Source organism: Globicephala melas, chromosome 1 (genome assembly GCF_963455315.2).
Source record: "Globicephala melas chromosome 1, mGloMel1.2, whole genome shotgun sequence".
Classification (NCBI taxonomy): Eukaryota; Metazoa; Chordata; class Mammalia; order Artiodactyla; family Delphinidae; genus Globicephala; species Globicephala melas.
This window is the reverse complement of record NC_083314.1, coordinates 162,109,626-162,131,113: the sequence shown is the minus strand read 5'-3', so window position 1 is coordinate 162,131,113 and position 21,488 is coordinate 162,109,626. Positions and strand designations below refer to the sequence as shown.

At 55.0% G+C, this 21,488-nt stretch overlaps 1 protein-coding gene across 4 annotated transcripts; it reads right to left on the bottom strand.

Annotated features, from left to right (window-relative positions):
• Window positions 1–2,466: 2,466 nt before the first annotated feature.
• Window positions 2,467–12,492, bottom strand: FNDC5 (fibronectin type III domain containing 5). 4 transcript variants are annotated; one of them, XM_060308333.1, is made up of 6 exons: window positions 12,386–12,492; window positions 8,230–8,345; window positions 7,560–7,758; window positions 7,124–7,213; window positions 4,905–5,038; window positions 2,467–3,982 (listed from the first exon to the last, which is right to left on the bottom strand). In XM_060308333.1, exons 3-6 carry the CDS (start codon window positions 7,741–7,743, stop codon window positions 3,944–3,946), a joined length of 447 nt encoding a protein of 148 aa, XP_060164316.1. In that variant the 5' UTR covers window positions 7,744–7,758; window positions 8,230–8,345; window positions 12,386–12,492; the 3' UTR covers window positions 2,467–3,943. The 4 variants fall into 4 exon arrangements, with proteins under 4 accessions (XP_060164316.1, XP_060164313.1, XP_060164309.1 ...); XM_060308330.1 differs by lacking the exon at window positions 12,386–12,492 and adding an exon at window positions 9,912–10,029 and having other exon boundaries at window positions 2,467–4,533; XM_060308326.1 differs by lacking the exon at window positions 12,386–12,492 and adding an exon at window positions 9,912–10,029.
• Between the last annotated feature and the right edge of the window lie 8,996 nt (window positions 12,493–21,488).

Below are 21,488 nucleotides of genomic sequence, written 5' to 3'. Positions count from 1 at the left end.
CGGCTCCGCGGCATGTGGGACCCTCCCAGACCAGGGCACGAACCCGTGTCCCCTGCATCGGCAGGCGGACTCTCAACCACTGCGCCACCAGGGAAGCCCTGTCCTGTAAGTTTTTAACATGTAGCCTACAGTCCAGGTGAAAGCCTCAATATAAATTTTCTAAATACTCAGCTGTTTAATATTCTTGTCTGAATCCGAGGGTCCCTTGACCTATACATACACATATCCATTTTGTCCTCTCAGGTGTAGGTGTTCCTTTGTCCAGTAATTGCTTATTTCCTTTTTAGCAATGTGTTATTGTAGGCCTCAAAGGTTTCAGAGACTAGGCTGGATTCTCTGAGCTGGTGGCGTCCTTTACCCTCAGTTCGTTTTATGTTGTGGAGAAGTGAGGAGGAGGAGAAATGGACCTTCTCTAAAAGCTCATTCTCTAAACAGCCTGTTGTGAACTTTTACGGGAAGAAAAAGTCCCAACCACCTAAAACTAGAAAGCAGAGTTTCCTGCTTTTCTAAGAGAAAACAATTATTCCTAAGCTGATTCTAGGGTATGCTTGTTTTGTAGGCCAGAGCACCTGTCAGGAAAAAAATGTCCACTTGTCACAGGAAGTATCAACTGGCCAACGGTGGAATTCCTTAATTAAAAGCTCCCGCCCTGTCACTCCTCCCCACCTGTCTTCCCCCTATGACAACTGGAACATGCCACAGACAGAAAAATCTGACCCTCCCAGCACCCATTGGGAAGCGGTGGAATGTAATCTTTTGGACAACCTTTAAAGCCATCTAGTCCTGAAATGCTGTATCACTAAGGAATTATTTGTATACAAAGATCTCCTTCAATTCGGCTTCAAATAACATTTGAGGGTTTGGGAGTATTGTACCGATGGAGCTTGGGGGGTGGGGTGTCCCATTTACAAAAGCATTTTGTTCTTGGAGGCTACTTTTTAAAAGCAAAATCCAAAATCTGTCAAATAGGTTTATAGAGGGTGAGAAAGTAGAAGTCTGAAACATTACGTGACTGGGGTGGTGAGATGTTAAATGTTTCTGTAAAGGGTTGAACTAGAGATCATACAAGTGGGTTCGAAAGGAGGCCTACGCTGAAAAGCTGGGATTGAGGGGACGACTGGAGAGAGGAAAGACTCGTGCCTCATAGAAACACCAGTCCTCCTTCCTTTCCGTAGACCCCGGGGTCTGTCTCCTGTCCCATAAGGAAACCCTTTGGCTCCTACTCTAGGTGGTGGGTGGGGTCTGGGAATCCTCTGTTCTTACCCCTTGGTTTTTGACAGATAAGGAGCCCAGGGCCCCATCAGAGAAGTAACTGGCCTGAGGGTCTCCTGCCTCAGTCCACCGTTCCTCCCACAGACCTGCTGTGGTCTTGCAGGGCAGGTCTCTCAGTCTCAGACAACTTGCCTGAGCCCTTCCCAAGCTGTGGGGACTCTGCAGATCTAAGTGAGGGGTGAAGAAAGGACCACAGCCCAAGTCACAGCCGTAGGCTTCCACTGTGTCACTAGTTGATTCGGGAAGAGTTCAGTTGTAGAACTTGGGGGTTTAGGGAGGTGATTAAAGGGAATGGTGTTTAGTGAGGCGTGTTGTTCACTCCACTCCCCTCATTCCCTAAGATGATGTGCTACAGGCACAGATAAGGTAAAGACAGCAAACTCCCATTAGCGGCACTCCCTGGACCCCACTGACAGCTGTTTATACCTGATGCTGACTTGGAGCTTCTCCATCATCTGGCACTAAACAGGCACAGAGGACCTGGGAAGTACCTCTCTGAGGTTTGGCTGGCAGTTCTGCGTGCTAATCGATTACCCACTCTCCCACCCAGCCTGTAAGACCTGCTCCCCTCTGCTCTCAGAACCTTCCAGAACAGCCTACCCTAAGCCCCACTCACCTGACATTTCCTAAGCTCCTCCCGGCTCTGGACAGAAATGTTCAAGGTGCCCCATTTACTGGTTTGCTCATTGGCTAATGGCATCATTCCTCTACCTTTCAGCCTGCTGCGGGATCAGAGTGATGTTCCTTTAACATCCCCGAACAGCATGCTGTGAATCCTGAGCTGCAGCAGGCAGCTTCTGCAGTCCCGCTTTACTTCCCCTTCATGCTGGGAGAAGCAGGACTGCATTCCCTTTGGCCAGGAAAAGCACCAACCCTATCCAGAGGGGAAAACCCTTTGTTTTAAAAACTGAGCTCCAGCCTGCATACCTATGCGGTGAGGCAGCCCAAGCTCGGTTTTGGGGGGGGGGCTCAGTAATGGGATGATAGAGCAACTATTTTCTCCTCTTACACGTGCACCCCCATCTGTTAGAGATTTCCCTTCCAACTCCAGCTTGGCTGGCAGGCTTGTCCCTAAGAAGCTGCAGGCCAAAATGGAGAGAACTGACTCCCTCCTCCACACGTCCTGATTTGCTGCCAACTGCCAGAAAAAGAGGGCAACACTTGGGCATTTACCAGAAGACGAGGATGTGCCTTTTCATATGTCTTTTTATTTTACATTTAAAAAGTGGTTATTGCTCTAACTGGATCAGAGGTAAGGACCTCTCCCCTAAGGAGCCTTGGCCTTGCAGCCCCATTCAGCAGGGATGGAAGTCACAAGACAATGAGTGGAGCCTCATGCCCTCCCATGAGGAAGCCCTTAGTGTTGCTGACATCTGCCTTTCACCCTGTCTCTCCTCCCTCTCTGTGCTCCACACTCGGGCAAAGCAGAGTGGCAGCTGCCCCAGCCCCGAGAGCTCTTGTAGACCGCAAAGCAGGGGCGGTCACTGGGGAATGGCTTTCAGCTCTCTGGCTTGGGGGTCACCGCGCTTCTCATTCAGTTCAGCAGGTACTCACTGGGCGCCGACTGCGTGCCAGGCTTGTGCCAAGCGCAGTCGCCCACACTGTCGTCCTTAGCCACGAATGGAAGACGCAGAGGTCCGTCTCTTCCTATGCAGGCATTCAGCAGCCGCAACTTATCAGTCCTAGGGAAGGATCTGCCTTCCTTAGCAAGCACCATTTGTTTTTTAAACCAGAAAGAGGCAGTGGAGGGAGAGACCTGTCACCTCACACCACTCAGGCTCTAGGGAAGGACATGAGGACCCTGGGTAGCTTTCACGAACCCTGGATGAGATGGCAAGATATGGAGACCCCAGAGGTCAGGACTGCTCTGACCGTCCATGGTGAATGGCTCGGGCCCGCCTTCCAGCAGCGTCCACCCCAGAGGGGGTGATTTAGCAGCCCCCAGGTTGTGCCAGGTGGCTGTACCTTTTCAGTTGTGCAAGCCAGCACTGTTGCAACTCCAAGAGACTTTTCCTAAAGAAATGGGGCCAGTACCTTCCAGGTCTCTTTCCCACTTTGTCTCCTTCAGACCCCAGACTGATGATCTTACAGTCAAAATAAGGGCCAAAGAAGACAAAGGACACAGGCAACCAGCTCGGGGAATCCCTCTGCCCTCTGGAGTGAAGCCCTTCGGTTGTGTTTTCCAAAAGAGACAGAACAGATAACATCTTACACACTCGCAAAGTTGTGCATCGCGCCACAAACAAGTCCCTGATGGCTGGATCCAGCAAAGGCTTGATGGCCGCCAGGCCCCTGCCCGGCAGGCAGCCCCACAGCTTCCCTGAAAGACACAGCTTCTGTCAGTCTAGGTGCTTGTTATCTCCCAGGAGCTTTGTGCATTTTCTCAAAGAGGAAGCCAGTCCAGGAGAGGCGAGGAGGCAGAAAGACGGCTGTGTCTCACGCAGCTTTGCCTTTTCCAGGACAGGGCCAGGCCTTTTAGTTTTGTGGCTTATTTTTTGCAGAATTGGGGTTTGCAGTTCAGCCTTCTTCACCAGACTAGGATGGGGGGGCAGAGGGAGAACTGTGCAGCTAGCTGTGCCTCCCCCCATGGTAGTCCTCTTTCTCCCTGTGCCCATGGACCTGGGGACCAGCAGAGAAGAAAAATGGAATCCTTCTCCCTGCAGACAGGCAGTCATGCTTCGATGATGTTCACCGAGGGCTTGTTTGGAAACTGGGAGGAAAAAAAAATGAGAGAAGCGGCCAGGGCTAAATTGAACAGACTTCTTGCAAGGATGGAAACAGGGAGAAGACACCAGAAGGAAGGGAGCAGCAGGGCTGCAGCCTAAAAGCCAGGCTCTTGTTCTCAGGTGGAAGGAAAGGAGGAGCCCTGCCTGGATGTCTTATCTCTCTGCCTCTCAAACCCAGCCTTCAGCTTCACTCAGCTGAGTGGCCAGGACTGGGTCCGGGGCCCTAGCCGAGCATCCCGCTGGCTGGTTCTCTCACATCCTGCAGATCTGCCTCTGAGCGTAGCCTCAGCCACTGACATTGCTGAGGTGCTTCTGGAGATGGTGGATTAATAAGAGGCTTCAGGAGAGCGCCAGAGAGAAGCCAAGAGAGAGGACAGTAAGCCAGAGGGTGTAAGGAGATGGAGGAAGGAGGAAATGTAGAGAGAGCCAGATGTTTGTTTGTTGGATAATCATCGTCAGAACCATGAGATTCTCTTCCGTTCTCTATGTCTCTCTTCTGAGCTGCTCAAAGCAAGCACTGAAAAGGTTTTCATATCTGTTTTACAGAAGAGGAAATGAAGGTACAAAGAGGTGAAGTACATGCCCAAGGTCATACAGCACAGCAGGAGCATGAATGAGCCCAGAACCCCTACTCTTGCTGTCCCGCACCTACTGGGAGCTCTGCCCTCCCCACTCGCTGCCCTCTTTTTAAACCCCTACTGGCTCCTGGCACCCTGCAAAAGGAGAGGATCCAAAATCAATTTGCAGTGTCCCCTGTGTCACACGGGCAGCGGCCAAGCTTGGCTCTGTCCAGCTGCAGCCATGCCAGGCCCCATTGGTAGTCCCCAAGCTGACCCCTTCTGCAGCCCAGTGACTACCAGGGTGCCAGCCACGGGGCCCCCATCCAGGCCCAGGTTTTGCCCTCACCTTGCTGCGGAGAAGGCCCCCACTTTGGTGCTCTGGTGTGCTGGTTTCTGATGCGCTCTTGGTTTTTTCCTTGTTGTTATTGGGTTCATTGTCCTTGATAATGTCATACTGGCGGCAGAAGAGGGCGATGACGCCTGCAGGGGACAAAGGAGAGCAGTCAGAGGCCAGAGCCCCAGTCCTTGCCCCTCCACTTCATGCCCACTAGACCAGGCTGAGCTCCTGTGGGTACCGGGCTCCAGATGGCCTCTCACCATCTGGAGCCCAGTACTACTGCAAGAGGCTGCCTCTGGCCTCTGGCTTCTGTGTCCACCTGTCCCCTTCCCCACCAGCCCCTTCACTGCTGCTGGGCTGATCTTCTTACAACATGCTTCTGATCGTGTCTCCTCCCTTTCCTTCTTTTAAACCTCAGAGGGCTCCCCTTTCCTTTAGGGCAAAGAGAAACAATAGCATTTGTCTAGCATGTGCCAGGCCCTGTGCTGGGCCCTGACATTCCATCTCACTGAGCCCTCATAGCTCTCTGAGAGCACTGGTTATTACCATCCCCAGGTTACGAGGGAGGGCAGTGATGAAGAGCTTAGATAACTCACTCAAGGTCACACGGTGGAATGGGGGTGTGCACTCCAGGGCCTGCACTCTCCTAAATGTTTATCGCTATCAAACTAATATTTTTTGCAAGTCCTATAGTATTAAGGCAACCACCTCCAACTCTCGTAGGTGTTTTCCCCATTTTTACCTCTATACTTGATTTATAGTGCTATTTCTTTTCTGTCTGCGCCACACGGCTCGCAGGATCTTAGTTCCCCGACCAGGGATTGAACCCGGGCCACAGCAGTGAAAGCCCAGAATCCTAACCACTAGGCAACAGGAAACTCTATAGTGCTATTACCTGATCTGTTTTAGAGATTATCTGTTGACGTCCCACCATGGCATATAGAGCCTAACCACTCCCTCTATTACCTTCCTCATCATCCTAGCAGAATTACCTCACAATTTCGAGTTAATTCACTATTCTATATTGTTACAATGATGTGAATACTGTCTGTGCCAAGACTAATAATGCACCATAAGCAAACCTCCCCTTTTGTACAATCCTTTGTTTTTCCAGCTTTTTTTTTTCAAGTGTCTGCTTTTCTTTGTGTCTACGGAACCTATTTTTCCATATGCTTCTAAAACAGAGGCTGTCCTCTCAACCACGATGCTCATATAACTTCGACATGGTGTTTAATTCCCTCAAGAAGGACTCCAGTCCACTTGACAGCCTCAACATCCTTTACCCCTCACTTTCTATCTTCTCTCTTGGGTCGCAGCTGCAGAGTCAGACTGAGCTTAATTTCCTTCTTGAACACACCATGCCCAGAATACCCTTCCTTTTTTGGCTGCCTGGTGAACTCCTACTCATCCTTCAAAGCTCAATCCCCATTTACCTCCTCTCTGTGTTTTTCTTGATTTCTACTCCTAGCCCCAGAATTAATTCATTCCCCGTCCTCTGCTCCCATACATGGTGCTATTATAGCACGCATCACGTTGAATTATTGTTAAGTACGGGCCTGGCGTCTCCCAGACTTCTTACAAGCACATGGCTCTTCTTAGTCACGACTGTAGCACTACTCTCTGGAATGGAGTGGCTGTTCAGTAAATTCTGGTTGAGTTGAGTACAAAGGTGATGGTCTTTATCCCCAGGGAGCTCACAGACAAGTGGGAAAAGAGAAAGACAGGAACCCAACTAACTTAGCTAAGAAGGGCTAAATTTAGAGAGGAGCACACAGGGTGCCGCGGGAGCATCGAGGCAGGAGAACATTCTAATGGATGGGTTGGGGAGGTTTCACGCAGGCGGTCTCCGAGTTGTGTCAAGAAGGATGAGTGGGTTAAGAGGGTGTCCCAAGCCTGAGCTGCCCAGGCCTGAAGCACCTGGAGGCACAGCAACCCGGAAGAATACGGAGAGGCTGCTGCAGCCAGGGCTGGAAGGCCAGGGGCTTTGGCCATTCATTAGGGAGGGCACTCACTCATATAATCCTACGAGGCAGCTACCGAACTGCTATTTTTTTGGTGAGAGGTCAGTTAGAGAAGGGATCAGATCTGGCCCCCAGAGCAGAACTTAGGCTCCTAAGTCCTCTCACTGCCTCCAAGCCCCTCACCCTTCGTTTCTGTGAGTAAAGGGTCTGGTGAGGGTCCTCCACTTCCCCGAGGTGAAGTGAAGAAGGGCTTGGGGCCAGACTCACCGGCCCACATGAACAGGACCACGACGATGATCAGCACCTCGCCCGTCCGCAGCTGTTGGTTCCTCCCCATCTCCTTCATGGTCACCTCATCTGTGTGGAGAGAGACACTATAGCTCCAGGACTCCCTGGGCCCCTGCCAGCCACATTTCTAGGGCCAAGTGCAAAATATTAAGGGCTTATTTCTACAGGTGCCCACACACCTAACAAAAAGAGATTCTAGAACATGCTGATGGCTACTTGGGTGGCACCGACTAGACTTAATCCAGAGCTGAAAGTTTGTATCCCATAGCTTGGGGGACCAGAGTGGGCCTCCCTCTCTCAGGGGCTGCTTGGCTAGGCAGCAGGGGCTGGGGGAGGATGGGGGGCTCATGCTCTCCTCCAGTCGCCCGCCACGCTAGCCCTGACCGCCCCTCCCCACACCCCGTCCCGGGCCTGCCTTTGTTCTTCGAGGCCATCTTCTCAGCCTCCCGTGGCGTCTTAAAGAGCACGGGCTCGCTCGCCGGACTCTGGCCCTGAATGGAGATGGCCTGCACGTGCACGATGTACTCGGTGTCCTCCTCCAGGTCCCAGAGCGCGCACGAGCGGGTGGTGGTGTTCACCTCCTGGATGAAGCGCAGCATCCGCACGTCCTTCTTCTGTGGAGCAAAAGCCGGGCCCCAGGTTTCAGTGCCCAGGCCCCCACCCCACGTCTGTCCACCTCTCCGGCGGTGATAAGGCCTCACCTGGCTACCATGTTAAACCCCGGACATCCACAATCTGACTCAAGCATCCCATCATCTCTGCAGGTAGGTATTGATATCTTCACTTTACAGGTAAGGAGACAGGTTCACAGAAGTTAGGGAAATTGCCCAAGGCCATACAACTAGCAAGAACTGGAGCAAGGTCCTAAACTCAGATCTGTTTAAGATCAAAATCATGCCCTTAATTCCCAGATTCCAACCAAAGGATTCCCTTCTGGGGCCTCCCTTCCCAGCCACGCGTGCAGCTTTCTGGCCATCTCTCTTGCTCCTCGTTCCTTTTTCCTTTCTCTTTCGGCACCCCTTCCTCCCCCGTCTACCACTTCTATCTTGATGTGTTCTTCCCTCCCAGGGACCCTCAAGGGTTACCTGCTGAGAGATGGCAAATCCAATGACGACCTCATCCTCCAGGACGTCCCAGCTCACCACTGCAGAGTTGGCCTTGAGGTGCCTGACGGTGACATTCACTGGGGCCGAGGGGCTATCTGGGGGTGGGGAGGCACCTGAGCCTGAGCACCCCCTGTCGTGAGGCCCAGGCCCATGGTCTCGTCAGTATGACAAGATAACCTGGGAATGGCCATGAGGTGGGAAGGAAGAAACCCAGGCCTTCCAGTGGGATTGGGACCTGGGTCTCAGTTCCTTAGTGGTTGAAGAGCCAGGCCTGAGAGGCCCCAGGCTCCTTGTAAACAGGGTGGGAACCCCTGCTGGCCACAACTGGCCCCACTAGGTTTCAAGCTAAAATTGATGAGCCCGGGGCCAGGGCCAGATCTAAAGGAGGAGGAATGAGAGGTGGGGAGACAGGCATGGGGGAGACATAGGTGGCCGGACTGCAGGAGCTCAAGGTTAGTCTGGTGCAAAGCAATCAGAAGGCTCCCCAGTCCAGTGCTCTTTCTACAGAACTGCACTGTCAAGTGAGTGACCTTGAGGGAAGGAGAAAGACCCAGAGGTCGAGAAGGGCCTAGCTGGGTGAGCCCTGGGATGGGAGTGAGGACCAAGAAAAGAAGCCCCAGTACTGTGGAGACCCAGGCAGGATGAAGCCTGGGGAAAGGCCTCTTCTCCACACCCCTCCAGCCTCAAGAGGCAGGTGGGAAGGCGGCAGAGGAAGATGGGGTCACTCAGAGCACGGCCCCTCAGTGGAGTCAAGAGAACAGGGTAGGGCCTCTTGGATGGGAGGAGAGGACAAAGGGGACCAGATGAGAGGAGGGTGATGAGGATGGTGGGGGTCAGGGAAGGAAGAACTTTCTAGGAGAGGGGCAGCGGACTCACACAGCTTCTGTATCCCCAAGAGGCAGGCGCTTAAAGGGGAAGAAGACCTAAGCCTGAGCCTCACCCCTCACCTCATTGGTCTGGGGCCTGGGGAGACAAAGACAGACGTGGAGGCAGAGAGAGACAGAGGGTCACAGACAGGGGCAGCAGACACAGAACCAGAGAACAGACAAGTGGGGTATCAGAGACAGACACAGGACAGAAGCAGGGAGACAGCACTGAGCAGCCAAGGAGAGCTGGGTCGGACGAGAGATGAGCAAGGTGGCAGCAGCCAGAAGGGACGGGGACAGGGCATCAGGAGGGGCGGGGTGAGGAGGAGGCCAGGCCCCAGGGGGCAGGCCAGACTCCAGGCTCGGGGTCCACCCCACCTGTCCCCGTGCCCTCGGGTGCCGGTCCCCATCCCCCTCACACAGTGGGACCCCATCCCGCTCGACCTGCAGAGTTGGCCTGCAGGGCTTTGGGTCAAGGAGGGAGGCCCAAGGTGGGGGGACCGGTGTCCTCAGCTGCTCCCTGGGCCAGAGAAAGGAGCTAGGGCTCCTGAAGGAAAGGCCTGGGGTCAGGGCAATGGGATGAGGGGGCTGGGGAATCCCAAGACCGTGGATCCCAGGGCAGTGGTGGTGGGAAGGGGTTTGAGAGCTGGAGGTCGGGTCTAGGGGTCAAGCAGGCAGGAAAGGGGCTGGGGCGTGGGGCGAGGGGAGCAGTGAGCGGGCCTGAGACGGGGTCCCCAGGGAGCAAGCAAGGGACCCGAGGATGCCCGCCCGCGCCCCGCGCCCGGACCCCCTTACCCGCCTGCACCAGCGCGAGGCAGACGCAGCCCAGCCACAGGCGGAGCGCGGCGCGGGGCGGCCCGGGGTGCATGGCGGCGGCTCCGGCGTGCGGCAGCCGTTCGCGCTGGCGCTCCGGCCCGCGGCCCGCCCGGCCCGGCCGCCCCGTGCCGCCCCGCGCCGCCTGCATGTCGGCTCCGCGGACAGCGACTCCCGCGCGGCGGCGGCGGCGGCGGCCGCCGCGTCCACGTCGGGCGCCCGAGGGGCGGGGCGCCCCCGCTGCGGGGAGAGGCGCGGGGGCGGGGTGAGGGGCGGAGGGCGCCCCCTCGCCGCCCCCACCCCCGATGACCCGGCCCGCGGGGCTTCGCCGACCCGCGCTGCCACCCTCTCGCCTGTGCCGGAGCCCGAGCGGGGTTCTCCGTGCCCCACTGTGCTCAGCCCCAGGCTCGCACGCAGCCTCTCTCCCCGCCGCGCAGCCCTGACCCGGCCGCCACCGCTGCCCTTTCCCGAGGGAGAGGGAGGACAAGTGCCACGGAGACTCTCCTCTGGGCTCCCATCGCACCCGCCCCAAAGCTGACCTGCCCTCCCGCGCCTGGGGGTCCCCACCCCTCTCCCCTCCCCAGCCCCAGACCCGAGGCCTTGCAGGCTGGGACAGGAGTGAGCAGAGGGGAGCAATCCTAGTAGGGATGGGGGTGACTATAGAGTGCTCCGTAGGTGCTGGGGTGCAGACAGTAGGTGCTCAGCGTTTGCCATGGGGCTGAGAAGAGGGTGCTCTGACTCACTGGAGGGCCTAACTCTGTGACCCCAGGCCAGTCCTTCCCTTCTTGACATCCATTTTTCCCTCCATAATGAGAGCAACAGCATCTCATAGGTGCCAGCTGCGCGCTGGGGGCTTTACTTGCATCATGTCGACTGCTTCTCACTGCAACCCTGTAAGGGCCCGCTCTGTTGTCCGCATTTTCCACAGGAGGAGACTGCAGCTAGGAGAGGTTACTTGACTCCCCCCAAGGACCCACAGCAGAGCCAGGATTTGAACAGAGGCTGATTTGACTCCCCATCATGTGCTTGACTGGACTGCCTCCCACCTTGGGATCCCTGAGATCCTAAAACTTGCCCGTGCCAGCTTCTCCCCAGCCAGAGAACAATCTGGAACAATCTCTTCCCAAGAGCAGGGTGAGGGAGGAATGGCTCCAGCCCCCCTGCCCCCACCCTTCTGGACTGGTTGAAGGATGTGAGCAGTGAATGAGCTAATGACTCTGAAGTGCAGGGGACTTTGGAGACGTGGCCAGCAGCCACAGTTCAAAAAGGGCTCGGGTGACCCCTCCCTCATTACCCTGGGGACATCCATAAGCCTACCACTGTCCCTACCTTGGTGCCACACACCCTGCTGCCTAATCCACTCTTTTTCTGATCTTGGAGTGGCAGAGAAATACCCTCACCCTGCGCCCACCACCCTCTCCCTAATGAGAGGACCTCTGGAGCACCAGACACCTGGGGAAGCTCCCACCCACCACCCTGTGTCACTCTCCACCATGAGTCCCAGTCAGGGAAACTAGGTTGAGGAGAGAGGCACAGACCAGGGCCTCAGGGCCCCTGACATGGAGGGACCACCCATCTTTCTAAATGACCCCCTCCCTGCACTGCCTGAAATTCCACCACTAGGGGCGCATCCCTCTGGGTCTTAAAAGCCTTCTGGGGCTTCCCTGGTGGCGCAGTGGTTGGGAGTCCGCCTGCCGATGCAGGGTACATGGGTTCGTGCCCCTGTCCGGGAAGATCCCACATGCCGCGGAGCGGCTAAGCCCGTGAGCCATGGCCGCTGAACCTGCGCGTCCGGAGCCTGCGCGTCCGGAGCCTGTGCTCCGCAACGGGAGAGGCCGCAACAGTGAGAGGCCCGAGTACCGCAAAAAAAAAAAAAAAAAAAAGCCTTCTGGTCTTCAGAAGCCCCTGAAAGAACGAATTCTTTTTGAAAAAGGGACACCTTGCAAAGTTATCCCACAAAACATCTTCAAGAGCCCCCGGCCTCTGCCTCCATTTTAGATTAAGAAACTGAGGTTCAGAGACGGGAAGAGCTTGGTGCAAATTCACGTATCGAGTCCAGAACAGCAATAGAGCCTTTGCCTCCTAATGCCCACCCCTCGACTCCTGTACTGCCCCCCAAGTCTCTATTTGGTCACCTTGGGAGAGGTGAGATGGGAGGGGGCTCAGGGGTTCTTGCTGAGCAGCAGAGCAGGCCTAGGGGTACTGAGGGGCTAGCGGGTTAGGTTCTGGCCCCTTCTGCTTCCTCAGCCACATACCTTATCCTGGGGCGAGCCTCAGCTGGGACCTCCACCTGCTTGGGATAGGAGCCAGGGAACCAGAGCACCTCTCCCTCCCGCTCCTTCTTCTCTTCTCTCTCTTTTTCTTTCTCTCACCCGGCAGCTGCTTTCAGCCTCACCCCGCCCAGCCCCGCCCCACCAGCTGCATCTTGGCCCCTGGGGACCCCCCCCCTCACCCACCAGGCAGGAAAAGACAACCCGGGGCCTGCAGGAGCAACTGGAGTCTCCTCAGGCCTCATCGCAGGAGCCAGCAGGAAAGAGAGGGGTCAGTTAGAGGTCACAGAGTCCGCTCCTGTCCGTGCTGGGGAGAAAATGAGGGAGGGACAGGGTCCTGGTGGGGTGTGGAGTGCAGTCCAGCGCTGGGGAAAGGGGAGTCTCAGCGCCACCCGCTGGCCACGTTGGGTATAACCCCAGGTAGATGTAGGGCACTGGGTGGGCGGAGATGGCTGTGTCTGAGGCTTTTAGAGGGATGGGGAAGCGTGGCTGGAGGACGGGGCATGAAAGACAGAGAGGATTTGGAGAGTTGTGGCTGCAGGTGTGCAGCCTTCCCAGGCCCCATGATGCATGGGGTGCTTGGGCATTACCTCGATTCTGGGAAAAGTCCTGATGCCTGGAGCTTGGCAACCAGTGGAAGCTGGCTCTGGAGTGGGAAGAGATGGGAGGATTTAGAGCCCCCCTGGGTGATCTTGGGAGAGAGCTGTCAGGACCAGTTCCTCTGTGTGCACCATCTGTACACCATCTCTTAGCACAGGGCTAAGAGCAGTAGACAATAAGTGTGTTGAACATAAAAACTTGTTCTTACAACATATATTTATTGAGACCTATTATGTACCAGGCTCTGTGCAACCTTCTGGAAATACAGCAGTGGAAGAATGATTAAATGCATGAACGGGGATCTGGGTGGGGGGCGTGAGGGGTGGGCCTCTGTCCTCCAAAGATGATCTGCATTTGGAGGACCCCACAGACACCTCCTAGGGGGCTGACTGGTCACTTACACTTTGGCACCTGGTGAGGTCACCAGCATTTGGAGCCTCCTGAGTGTCCAGAGCTGTCCAGAGTCCCAGCCCCTAACCCAGGCTGCAGGTTAGCATTTAGAATGGGGAGGTTCCTCTTTGCCACCTAGAATGGTCATGGCCCTGTCTAGGGGGTCCCCTAGATACACAAACCCCAAATCACAGGAAGAATTAGGAGAAGGGAAGGAGATTGCTTTGAGGACCAGTAATCAAGCGTCTACCCAGACTTGGCTTTTTGTCCATGTTATTTTGAGTCTTTGGCTGATAAGTGTTATTAGCTCCTGTTCCAGATCAGGAAGCTGAGGCTCAGAGAGGTGTGAGGACTCACACTGGGTAACACAGCCAGTGAATTATGGAGCCATGTCTTAAATTCAGTGATGCAGCTTCAAGTTCAGGGCTTGATCCAGTCTGCCTATATCTTCCCTTCAGCTCTGAGGGCTCCTCAGAGGTCCTGGGCCCAGGGCTCACTAGAGGATAGACATTTTCCTCCCCTGAAGGGCTTGAGGGGGCTGGCTGCTCCCAGAGGCAGTTGCTAAGCCCAGGCCCAAGTCCATACTGGAAAAGGGACCCACCACTCACCTAACACTTTCCACATGCCAGAGCACTACATACACTAGAGAAGTTTCTCTTGAATCCTCACAACCCTAAGAAGTTGGGAATGTTATACTCATTTTACAGATGAGGAAACTGAGTCTTAAAGAGAGGAAGTAGTTTGCCATGGGTCATACAGCTGGGAGACACTGGTCTGGTCTAATCCCCCAAAGTCCCCATCACAGCAATGATGAGGCCAGCCCAGATCAATGTTTCTTGAATGCCTGTGCCAGGCAGTCTGGGCTGGGTGCCAAAGACATCGTGATGAACCAGATTGGTCCAAGTTCTTGAGGAGCTCCTTAAGGAGAGAGATATTCTTAATATACAAGGAGAGGACTGCCTTATGGACCAGGAGGGACCAAGGATCTTCAGGGGCCAGGAGAGAGTATTAACTTAAAAGGAAAGCAGGGAAGGCTTCTGGGAGGAGGTGACACCTGAGTTAATTAGTATTGACAGTCAGGTGGGAATTAGTCAAATGAGGCAAAAAGGACAGAGGGAAAAAGGAATCATTGGCCTGAGGCCTGGGAGAGCATATTGTCTATGTGGAGGAGAAGGAAGGGAGGCAGAGTAGGGTGGCAGGGAGGGATGGGAGGGGTTGCTACAAGCTCTGGGCTGTGACAGTGGGAGCAGGAAAAATAGGATTGGATTTGAAAGACTGCTCTGAGCATGCAAAAGAAGTCAGGGCTGCGGAGGGCTTTCTGCATTCAACAAACACATATTGAGCATCTACTAACTGCCAGGTCCTATGCTAGGTCCTGGGGACACAGCTGTGGACAGGATGACAAGGTCCCTCCCCTATGGATCTCATGTTCCAGTGGGAGAGACGGGCAAGAAACAAGGGAGCTAACGACAGTACAATATCTTCGGAGACTCACATGGCTCTGGCAAAAATGGGGGAATATGGTTGAGAATGGCTGAGTGGGAAAATGTTAGGTAGTGTGGTCTGAGGGGGCGACATCTGAACTAAGAAGGAAAGGGGGGCAGGCACAACACACATCCCAGGAAGGGTGCTCCAGCCACAGGAGCGGCAAGTGCAAAGGCCCTGGAGCAGAAGCAGGCTTGGCATGGTCAGGAAACTTAAAGAAGCCAGTGAGACTGGGGCTTCATGGGGAAGAAAGAGGAAATAAAGGTGACTAGGATCAATAGCACAGGGCCTGAGGGAGTGGAATGGAGCTTAGATTTATTCCATTTGCAGTGGAAACTTTCAAAAAGAGATGTGATATGATCTGATTTACATTTTAAAAGGGTCACTTCACCTGCTCCAGTGTGTAAGCCAGACTGCAGAAAACCAGGCCGAGTGACCTGTGAGGAAGCAAGGAGGCTGCTGCAGTCACCAGCCCAGAAAAGATGGGTCTTGGCCTGGGTAGTGGCAAGGGACAAGGAGAGAAGTTGATGGAGGGTTTGGGGAAAGTTTTGTAGGAGGAGCTGATGGATGAGATGTGATGAGTGAGGAGAGAGGAGGTGAAGAGGGAACAGGGGAGGGGTCAGCTCACCAAAGTCTGGATTCTAAACCAAAACACCTGGCTGGGTGTCGCTGGGCCAGTTACTCCACCTCTCTGAGCCTCAAATGCCTCCTCTTGAAAAGAAAGATAATATCCACACCACAGAGTGGTGGAAGAGTTAGTGGGGAGTGGAGAAGAGGAGCAAGAGAGAAAGAAGGGGGGGAGGGAGGAGGAAGGGGAAAGGAGGGGAGGAGGGAAGAGGTAGAGGAGAGGTCTGAGTAAAGACCTTCTAAATGGGTAAAAGAGACCTCCTCCAATTTCTTCAGTTCTTCAGAGTCTACAAAGGAACTGACTCCCATCTGACAGTGCTCAGAGAGGTTGAGAATCTTGCCCAATGTCACACAGCTAGTCAGTAGCATCTCTATGCCTCAAATTACCTCAAATCGTGGACCCCAGATTTGCCTTTGGAGACAGATTCTCAGCTACAAACCACAGTCACTAAGATCCCTCAGGAGCAGTGGGGCTAGAGGCTCTGTTTTAGGGGGTCCAGATGCAGGGAGGGGGTGGAGGATGCGAAGGCTGCTGGAGTAAAATTCCTTCCCCACCAGGGAGGGGTGGAAGGACGGGAGGCTGAGAATCAGACAACGCTTAGGTTCAAACCTTAGCTCAGTCCCTGACTGGCTGGGTGACCTCAGGTACCACCATCTAATGTGAGGGTCTAGGTTCAAGAGCCCACCCACCTCCCACATCCCAGGGTCTCCCTCAGCCTGAAAACAACATGGCTCTGCAGAACCAGAGCATGGCCAGCAGAGGGCGCCCACCTGGGCCATAGTGCTGCCCAGAACAGGAAAGGCTCCGGGACTGGGGGGACCCAGAGCCCTAGCTGGGGAGGCCGCCCTGCCTCCTGCTTTGGTCCCTCTGCCTGGGTGCCAGGAGGCCAACTCCCAGGTGAGCAGATCACAGACGCAGCAGCCAGGCAGAGTCTGAATCTTGCTGCCGTGCCTCTCTGAGCCTCAGTTTCCTCATCCATAAATGGGCCTAACGATAGTGCCTGCCTCACAGCGTTCTGTGAGGAGTCAATGATGATCAAGCGCAAAAGGGCTGAGTACACAGGAGCTGCTATTTTTATTAGCACTGGTGGCAGTTGTATCTTAAAGTGCCTGACACAAAGGGTATCTAATCAGTGCTGCTATGACGGCAGTGATGAGGAGAACGATGCAGCACTCAGTCACTGGTTATCTTGAATTTCCTAAACGGGGAGCATCCAGTGCCTACCAACTTGGGATGCCTCCAGTGACAGGGAGCTCACTCCCTCCCCAGCAGCCCATTTTCACTGTCACATCATCTTTTTGCTGAAAGCTGCCTCCTGCAAGACAGCCCACCTCCCAGCTTCCTATTCAGGATGATTCAGTTGGCCCAGCCTCCAGCCTCAGGCCCCCTCATTTCCCCAAGTTTTGCCTGAGAGGCCCGAGAGGTCGAGAAGCCAGGACCCTGGCAGCTGGATTTCTGTCTCCGGAGGAAGGGCAGGGAGCTCACAAGTGAACCCAGATGGCTTTACCAGCAGGAAATTCCCAGTGGGTCTTTCTCTGGCTGTTCAAAGTTCCTTTTCTGCTGACTGGGAGAAATCAGTGGAAGGAAAGCCCTCGCGGTCCTCTGGGCTTCCCTTCACTCCTCAGTCTCAAGAATGGCTGGAGGCCAGAGAGGGAACCCAGTGCCCAGAGCCACAAGTCCAGGAACCCTGGCATCCTAGCTGGGAGGCCTCAGCTCTGGCTCTACCTGCTGCCAGGCACACCCATCTGTATTTGTGGGTCCCGGGGTGAGTGCTCTTGAGTCTGGCACCAAGGGATCTGTCGCGGAGGGCAGGAGCCAAACAGTCCTCGGCTCGAATCTTGGCTACTGTGTGACCTCAGGCAAATCTCTCTACCTCTCTGAGCCTGTTTCCTCACCAGGCACCTCTCTCAGAGTGGTGTGGGGAGTCTAGGAGATGTTATATGTGAAAAGGAAAATGCAGTACTGGGCACATAGTAAGTATCTATAGATGTATTATTATAAAGTGGAAGTCATTCATTTCCCCAAAACCCTCCCCCTGCCTGAGTGGGCCAGGGTTGCTGTGAGAGTGGATCGTGTCAGGCAGGGTGATGTCCTGACCCACTTCTCAGCTAGTGGGCACATTGTACATGTGCCTTCATGTGCAAGGGGGAGTGGGTGTGCACACACATGCACTGGGTGTGCATGCATGTGCAAGGGTGTGCGTGGGTATGCGTGCGTGTACCTCAGGCTGTCCATCCCAGGGATTCCCAGGGCACATGCATACCTGCCAGTACCTGTGCGGTATCCCTGCACTGATTCAGGAGGCCCCCCTGTTCGCTGTTACTATGGAAACAAAGAGGCAATCCCCAGCTTCGGGAAGAGCCTAAGGTGCCAGAAACGAGAGCTGACCCAGTCTTCCCAGCAAGAAAGACAGATCCAGAGCATGAGGGCCTTGGGATGTGGCAACCTCAGCCTCTGGGGGTTGGGTTCTGGGACTCTGCGTCCCTCTGAATCCTCTAGGAAGTTCTCACTTCTCTAAGGCATCCCAGCCCACTGGAAAGAGCTCAGGACATGGAGCCGGGTCCCATCTTGAATCTGGCTCTAATCCATGCACAGGCTCAGGCAGGGAACTCGATCTCTTGTGCCTGTTTCCTCTTCTATAAAATGGGGATAATCGCAGGTGCCCGCGGAATCCTTGAGCTGGAATGTTACCTTTCCTCTCGCTGGGGCCCTGCCCTCAAGGCTGTATGAGTGTAGACCCCAGAGCCCTGGAGTGTCACAGAGTAGCCTCCTTCATGGGCACGACCCTCCCAGTGTCTCTTGGGCTGCTCACAGCAACTCTGGGAGGGAAGCTTTTCCCAGTAGTAGAACCGGGGCTCTAGGAGGACAAAGCTGGCCAGTGGTGGGGTCAGGTCTGCTAGGAGGAGGAGAGTCACACTGGCCACGGGTGCTGGGTGCAGTCTTCAGCCTGGGCAACCCCCTAGGGCAGAGCTGGGCTGCTGGAAGACTTTTGGGAAGCAGATCCCAGAGGAGGAAGAACCATCTTTTAAAAATCTTGACTCTTGGGACTTCCCTGGTGGTCCAGTGGTTAGGATTCCTCACTTCCAAAGCAGGGGTCCCGGGTTCGATCCCTGGCTGGGGAACTGAGATCCCACATGCCATGCGGCACAGCCAAAACTTTTTGAAAAAATAATTAATTAATTAAAAAAAGAAATCTTGACTCTTTAGATTTTGACTCAAGTCTCAAATGTCCTGCATGCAGGTTGTAATACATCCAGGCAGAATTGCTTATGAAGTCACAAGTGAACACTCAGCCTCTTGCCCTTAATTCCACTTCCAAGAGTGACCATTCTATTTGCTGTGAACCCAGCAACAAATTTCAGACGGTGAGAGATGGACCAGGAGAAGCGAACCAGCAATGGAAATGAGTGAGAAAGATCTGAATACTTATCTGTCAGGAAAGCTGCCACAGAAGGGGTCACTTATGACTTGGGGAGGGGACAAAAGGGTGCCCTGGCAGGGTGACCTCAAGCAAGTGACTGTTTCTCCCTGGCTGAGCCGGAGGCCCTTCCAGCTAGGAGTTGCTTTAACCAGCAGAGGGATTATTGTGCAGACAAGGGTTGGCTGGTACGTGATCCCAGCTGCCTGCTTCACTTCACCCCACCCCCAACTAGGTTAAAACCCATATGCAGCGTTATGGGGGTCGGGGAGCCCCCTTTTCCCAGCCTTTACTCTGGATCTCTTCTCTTGGTGTAGGAGATCCCAGCAGTCTGGTAGAGGATTGCTGGCTGGTGGGGAGTTGTTGAAGGAAGGTGGACGGGAAGAGCTGAGATGGGAAGCTAGGGTTGGGGTCTGTCATGGAGAGCCTGGAATGTCCACTTACTTTGGTAGGCAGTGGAGAGCCATGGAAGGTTATTAAGCAGGGAGGAAGGGGATTAGATTTAGAGAAACTGAAGGCAGGCGCTGTAAAAGGGCCGGAGCCGTCACACAGGGCCAATCCGACGAGGACGTGGGGAAGGGGAGGCGGCAAGGAGAGCGGAGGTCAGGCCTGAGAGATGTACCCAGTAGACACGCTGACTTGGAAAGGAAGCAGGTGTGGGGATGAGGAGAAGGGAGGGGTCCTGGATGGTGGATCTCGGGCCTGTTTGGTGATGGAGGGGGACCCAGGCACAGGGCAGGCTGTGGTGGAAGGTGATGACTTGGATACTGACTGGCTTGAGTCTGAGGTGTCTGTGGGTTTGTGGGAGCAAGTCCAGAAAGCAGCTGGAAATGCAAGTTTTGTAGAGAAGGAGCCAGAGGGTCAGAGGGGTTGTTGTTGCTAACTTTCCCAAGTCTGGGAAGGGGCCACATCAAGATCCGAGCCTGGGTCTATTGCCCTCCGAAGTCCGTTCCTCCATAGTGAGGGACTGGCAAAGACACGGCCCCTTTCTCTCCCCCTGGGGGTCCTGGATTCTGGGCTGGGCAGAGTCATCAGCTGCTGTTATTCGGGAGGGAGGTGGTGCTCTTCAGCTGCTTTTACCCCGAGGATCCCCTGCTGCAGAGCCCGGCAGCCGCAGGGGCTCTTGCGGCGGGATCTCCAAGCCCCAACTGCTGCTCTGGAGAGGGACACTGTCCAACCAGCCCCGGCCTTCCTGATCCTCCTACAGCAGGGAGGCCCTATTAGCAGCCTGGAGTGCCCAGGGCCCTGAACTTTACAGGCTCCATCTCACTTAATCCTCACAAGCGCCTTCCAGGGAGGTGCTAATATTATAGTTTCCATTTTACAGATGGGGAAACCGACCAGACCTTCTGCAAGTGAAGGACCTTGCCCCCCTCCACCATGGGGGTGGGTGGTGGGACAGGGTTCGGCCCTGCTCAGTGGGAGCTGAGCCCCATCTGTAAAGTGACGCTTGCTCTGAGGGATGCCGGCCCCACCGCAACACACCCATGCCCGCCACTGACTTCAGGTCTGCGTTCCCAGCTCCCAGGACTTACCCACCCTCCCCACCCTCCCCTCTTTCTGTTCCTCTCAGCCCAGCTCCCTCGGGAACAGCCAGGCCCACCCCCTCCCCCTCCCGGCTGTGCTCCTGGCAGCTCTGCCGCCCTGGGCTCTGGTCCGGGGGTGGTCCCCGGCAGTGAGGGAGGTGAGCAGAAGCTGGGATCAGTTGGGCTAAGACGCTGGGCATTCAGAGACCCCAGGTCTCCACCTCTGGGTCCATTGTGCTGCAGGCTGGGGTGGGCAGGGCCCTTTGGAAAGGGGTGGCTTGAGGTTTTAATCACTTTATCAATGTTTGTTTGTGTAATTCAGCCCTGAGATGCTTTTCCCTCCATCTGTCCCCACCATCTGCTCCCATCAGGATTTTCCAAACCATTTGGGACTTAAGAGGGAGGCTGGGGGCTGTGCCTCTGAGGGGGATGGGGAGGGGCTACGTCCACCTACCTCACTGAGAGGTTCCAGAGAGGGGCCTGGGCTCCTGAGTCACATGGAACTGGGTTCAAATTCTGGCTCTGTCACTCTCTTGCTGTATTACCTCAGACAGGTGACTTCACTTCTCTGGGCCTCAGTCTTCACATCTGTAAAATGGCATTCACATTACTGCCTCCTCAGGATTAGTTTGGATCAAAGGAGGTGACATAGGCAAAGCACTCTGCACACAGTAGGTGCTCAAGAGCTATGCAGTCCCCTCTCCACTCATCCCTCTCTTGATTCTCTCAATAACTCGCTTCTGCATTTCTCTCCCTCCTAGACATGCCTCAGTCTGGGTTGCGGTGGGGGGGGGGGTGCTGAGTATCATCAGCAAGGGCACGCCTCACCTCCACCCCTGCAACAGGCCTTCCCAGAATCCAAATCTGCAGGGCTCCGGGGCCACTGGGATCTCATCTATGTAAAACTCACGTCCCCACACTCCCCCAGGGTCCAGTGAGGCAGTAAGTGAGGCCTGTCTTGTCTGTGCTCTGGTTAGGGTTTTTGATAGGGGATGTCAGAGCACCCAGGTCACCTGTCTAACCTTTCTCCTCACAAAGGGGAAGAGCCTTGCTCCAGGTCGTTCAAAGTGAGGGACCCAGGCCTCCTGACAACTGCCCTCTGCCCCCCTTTTCTGGGCTATACCTCGTGGGCCAATGGCCTTGGGGTGCAGTATGGGGAGGCCCAAGCCTTCCCTTTTGGCTCAGGGTGGCTCCCAGTACTTCTTAGGCCCCCAGGAGAGGAGAGGTGGCTGATGGGAAGTA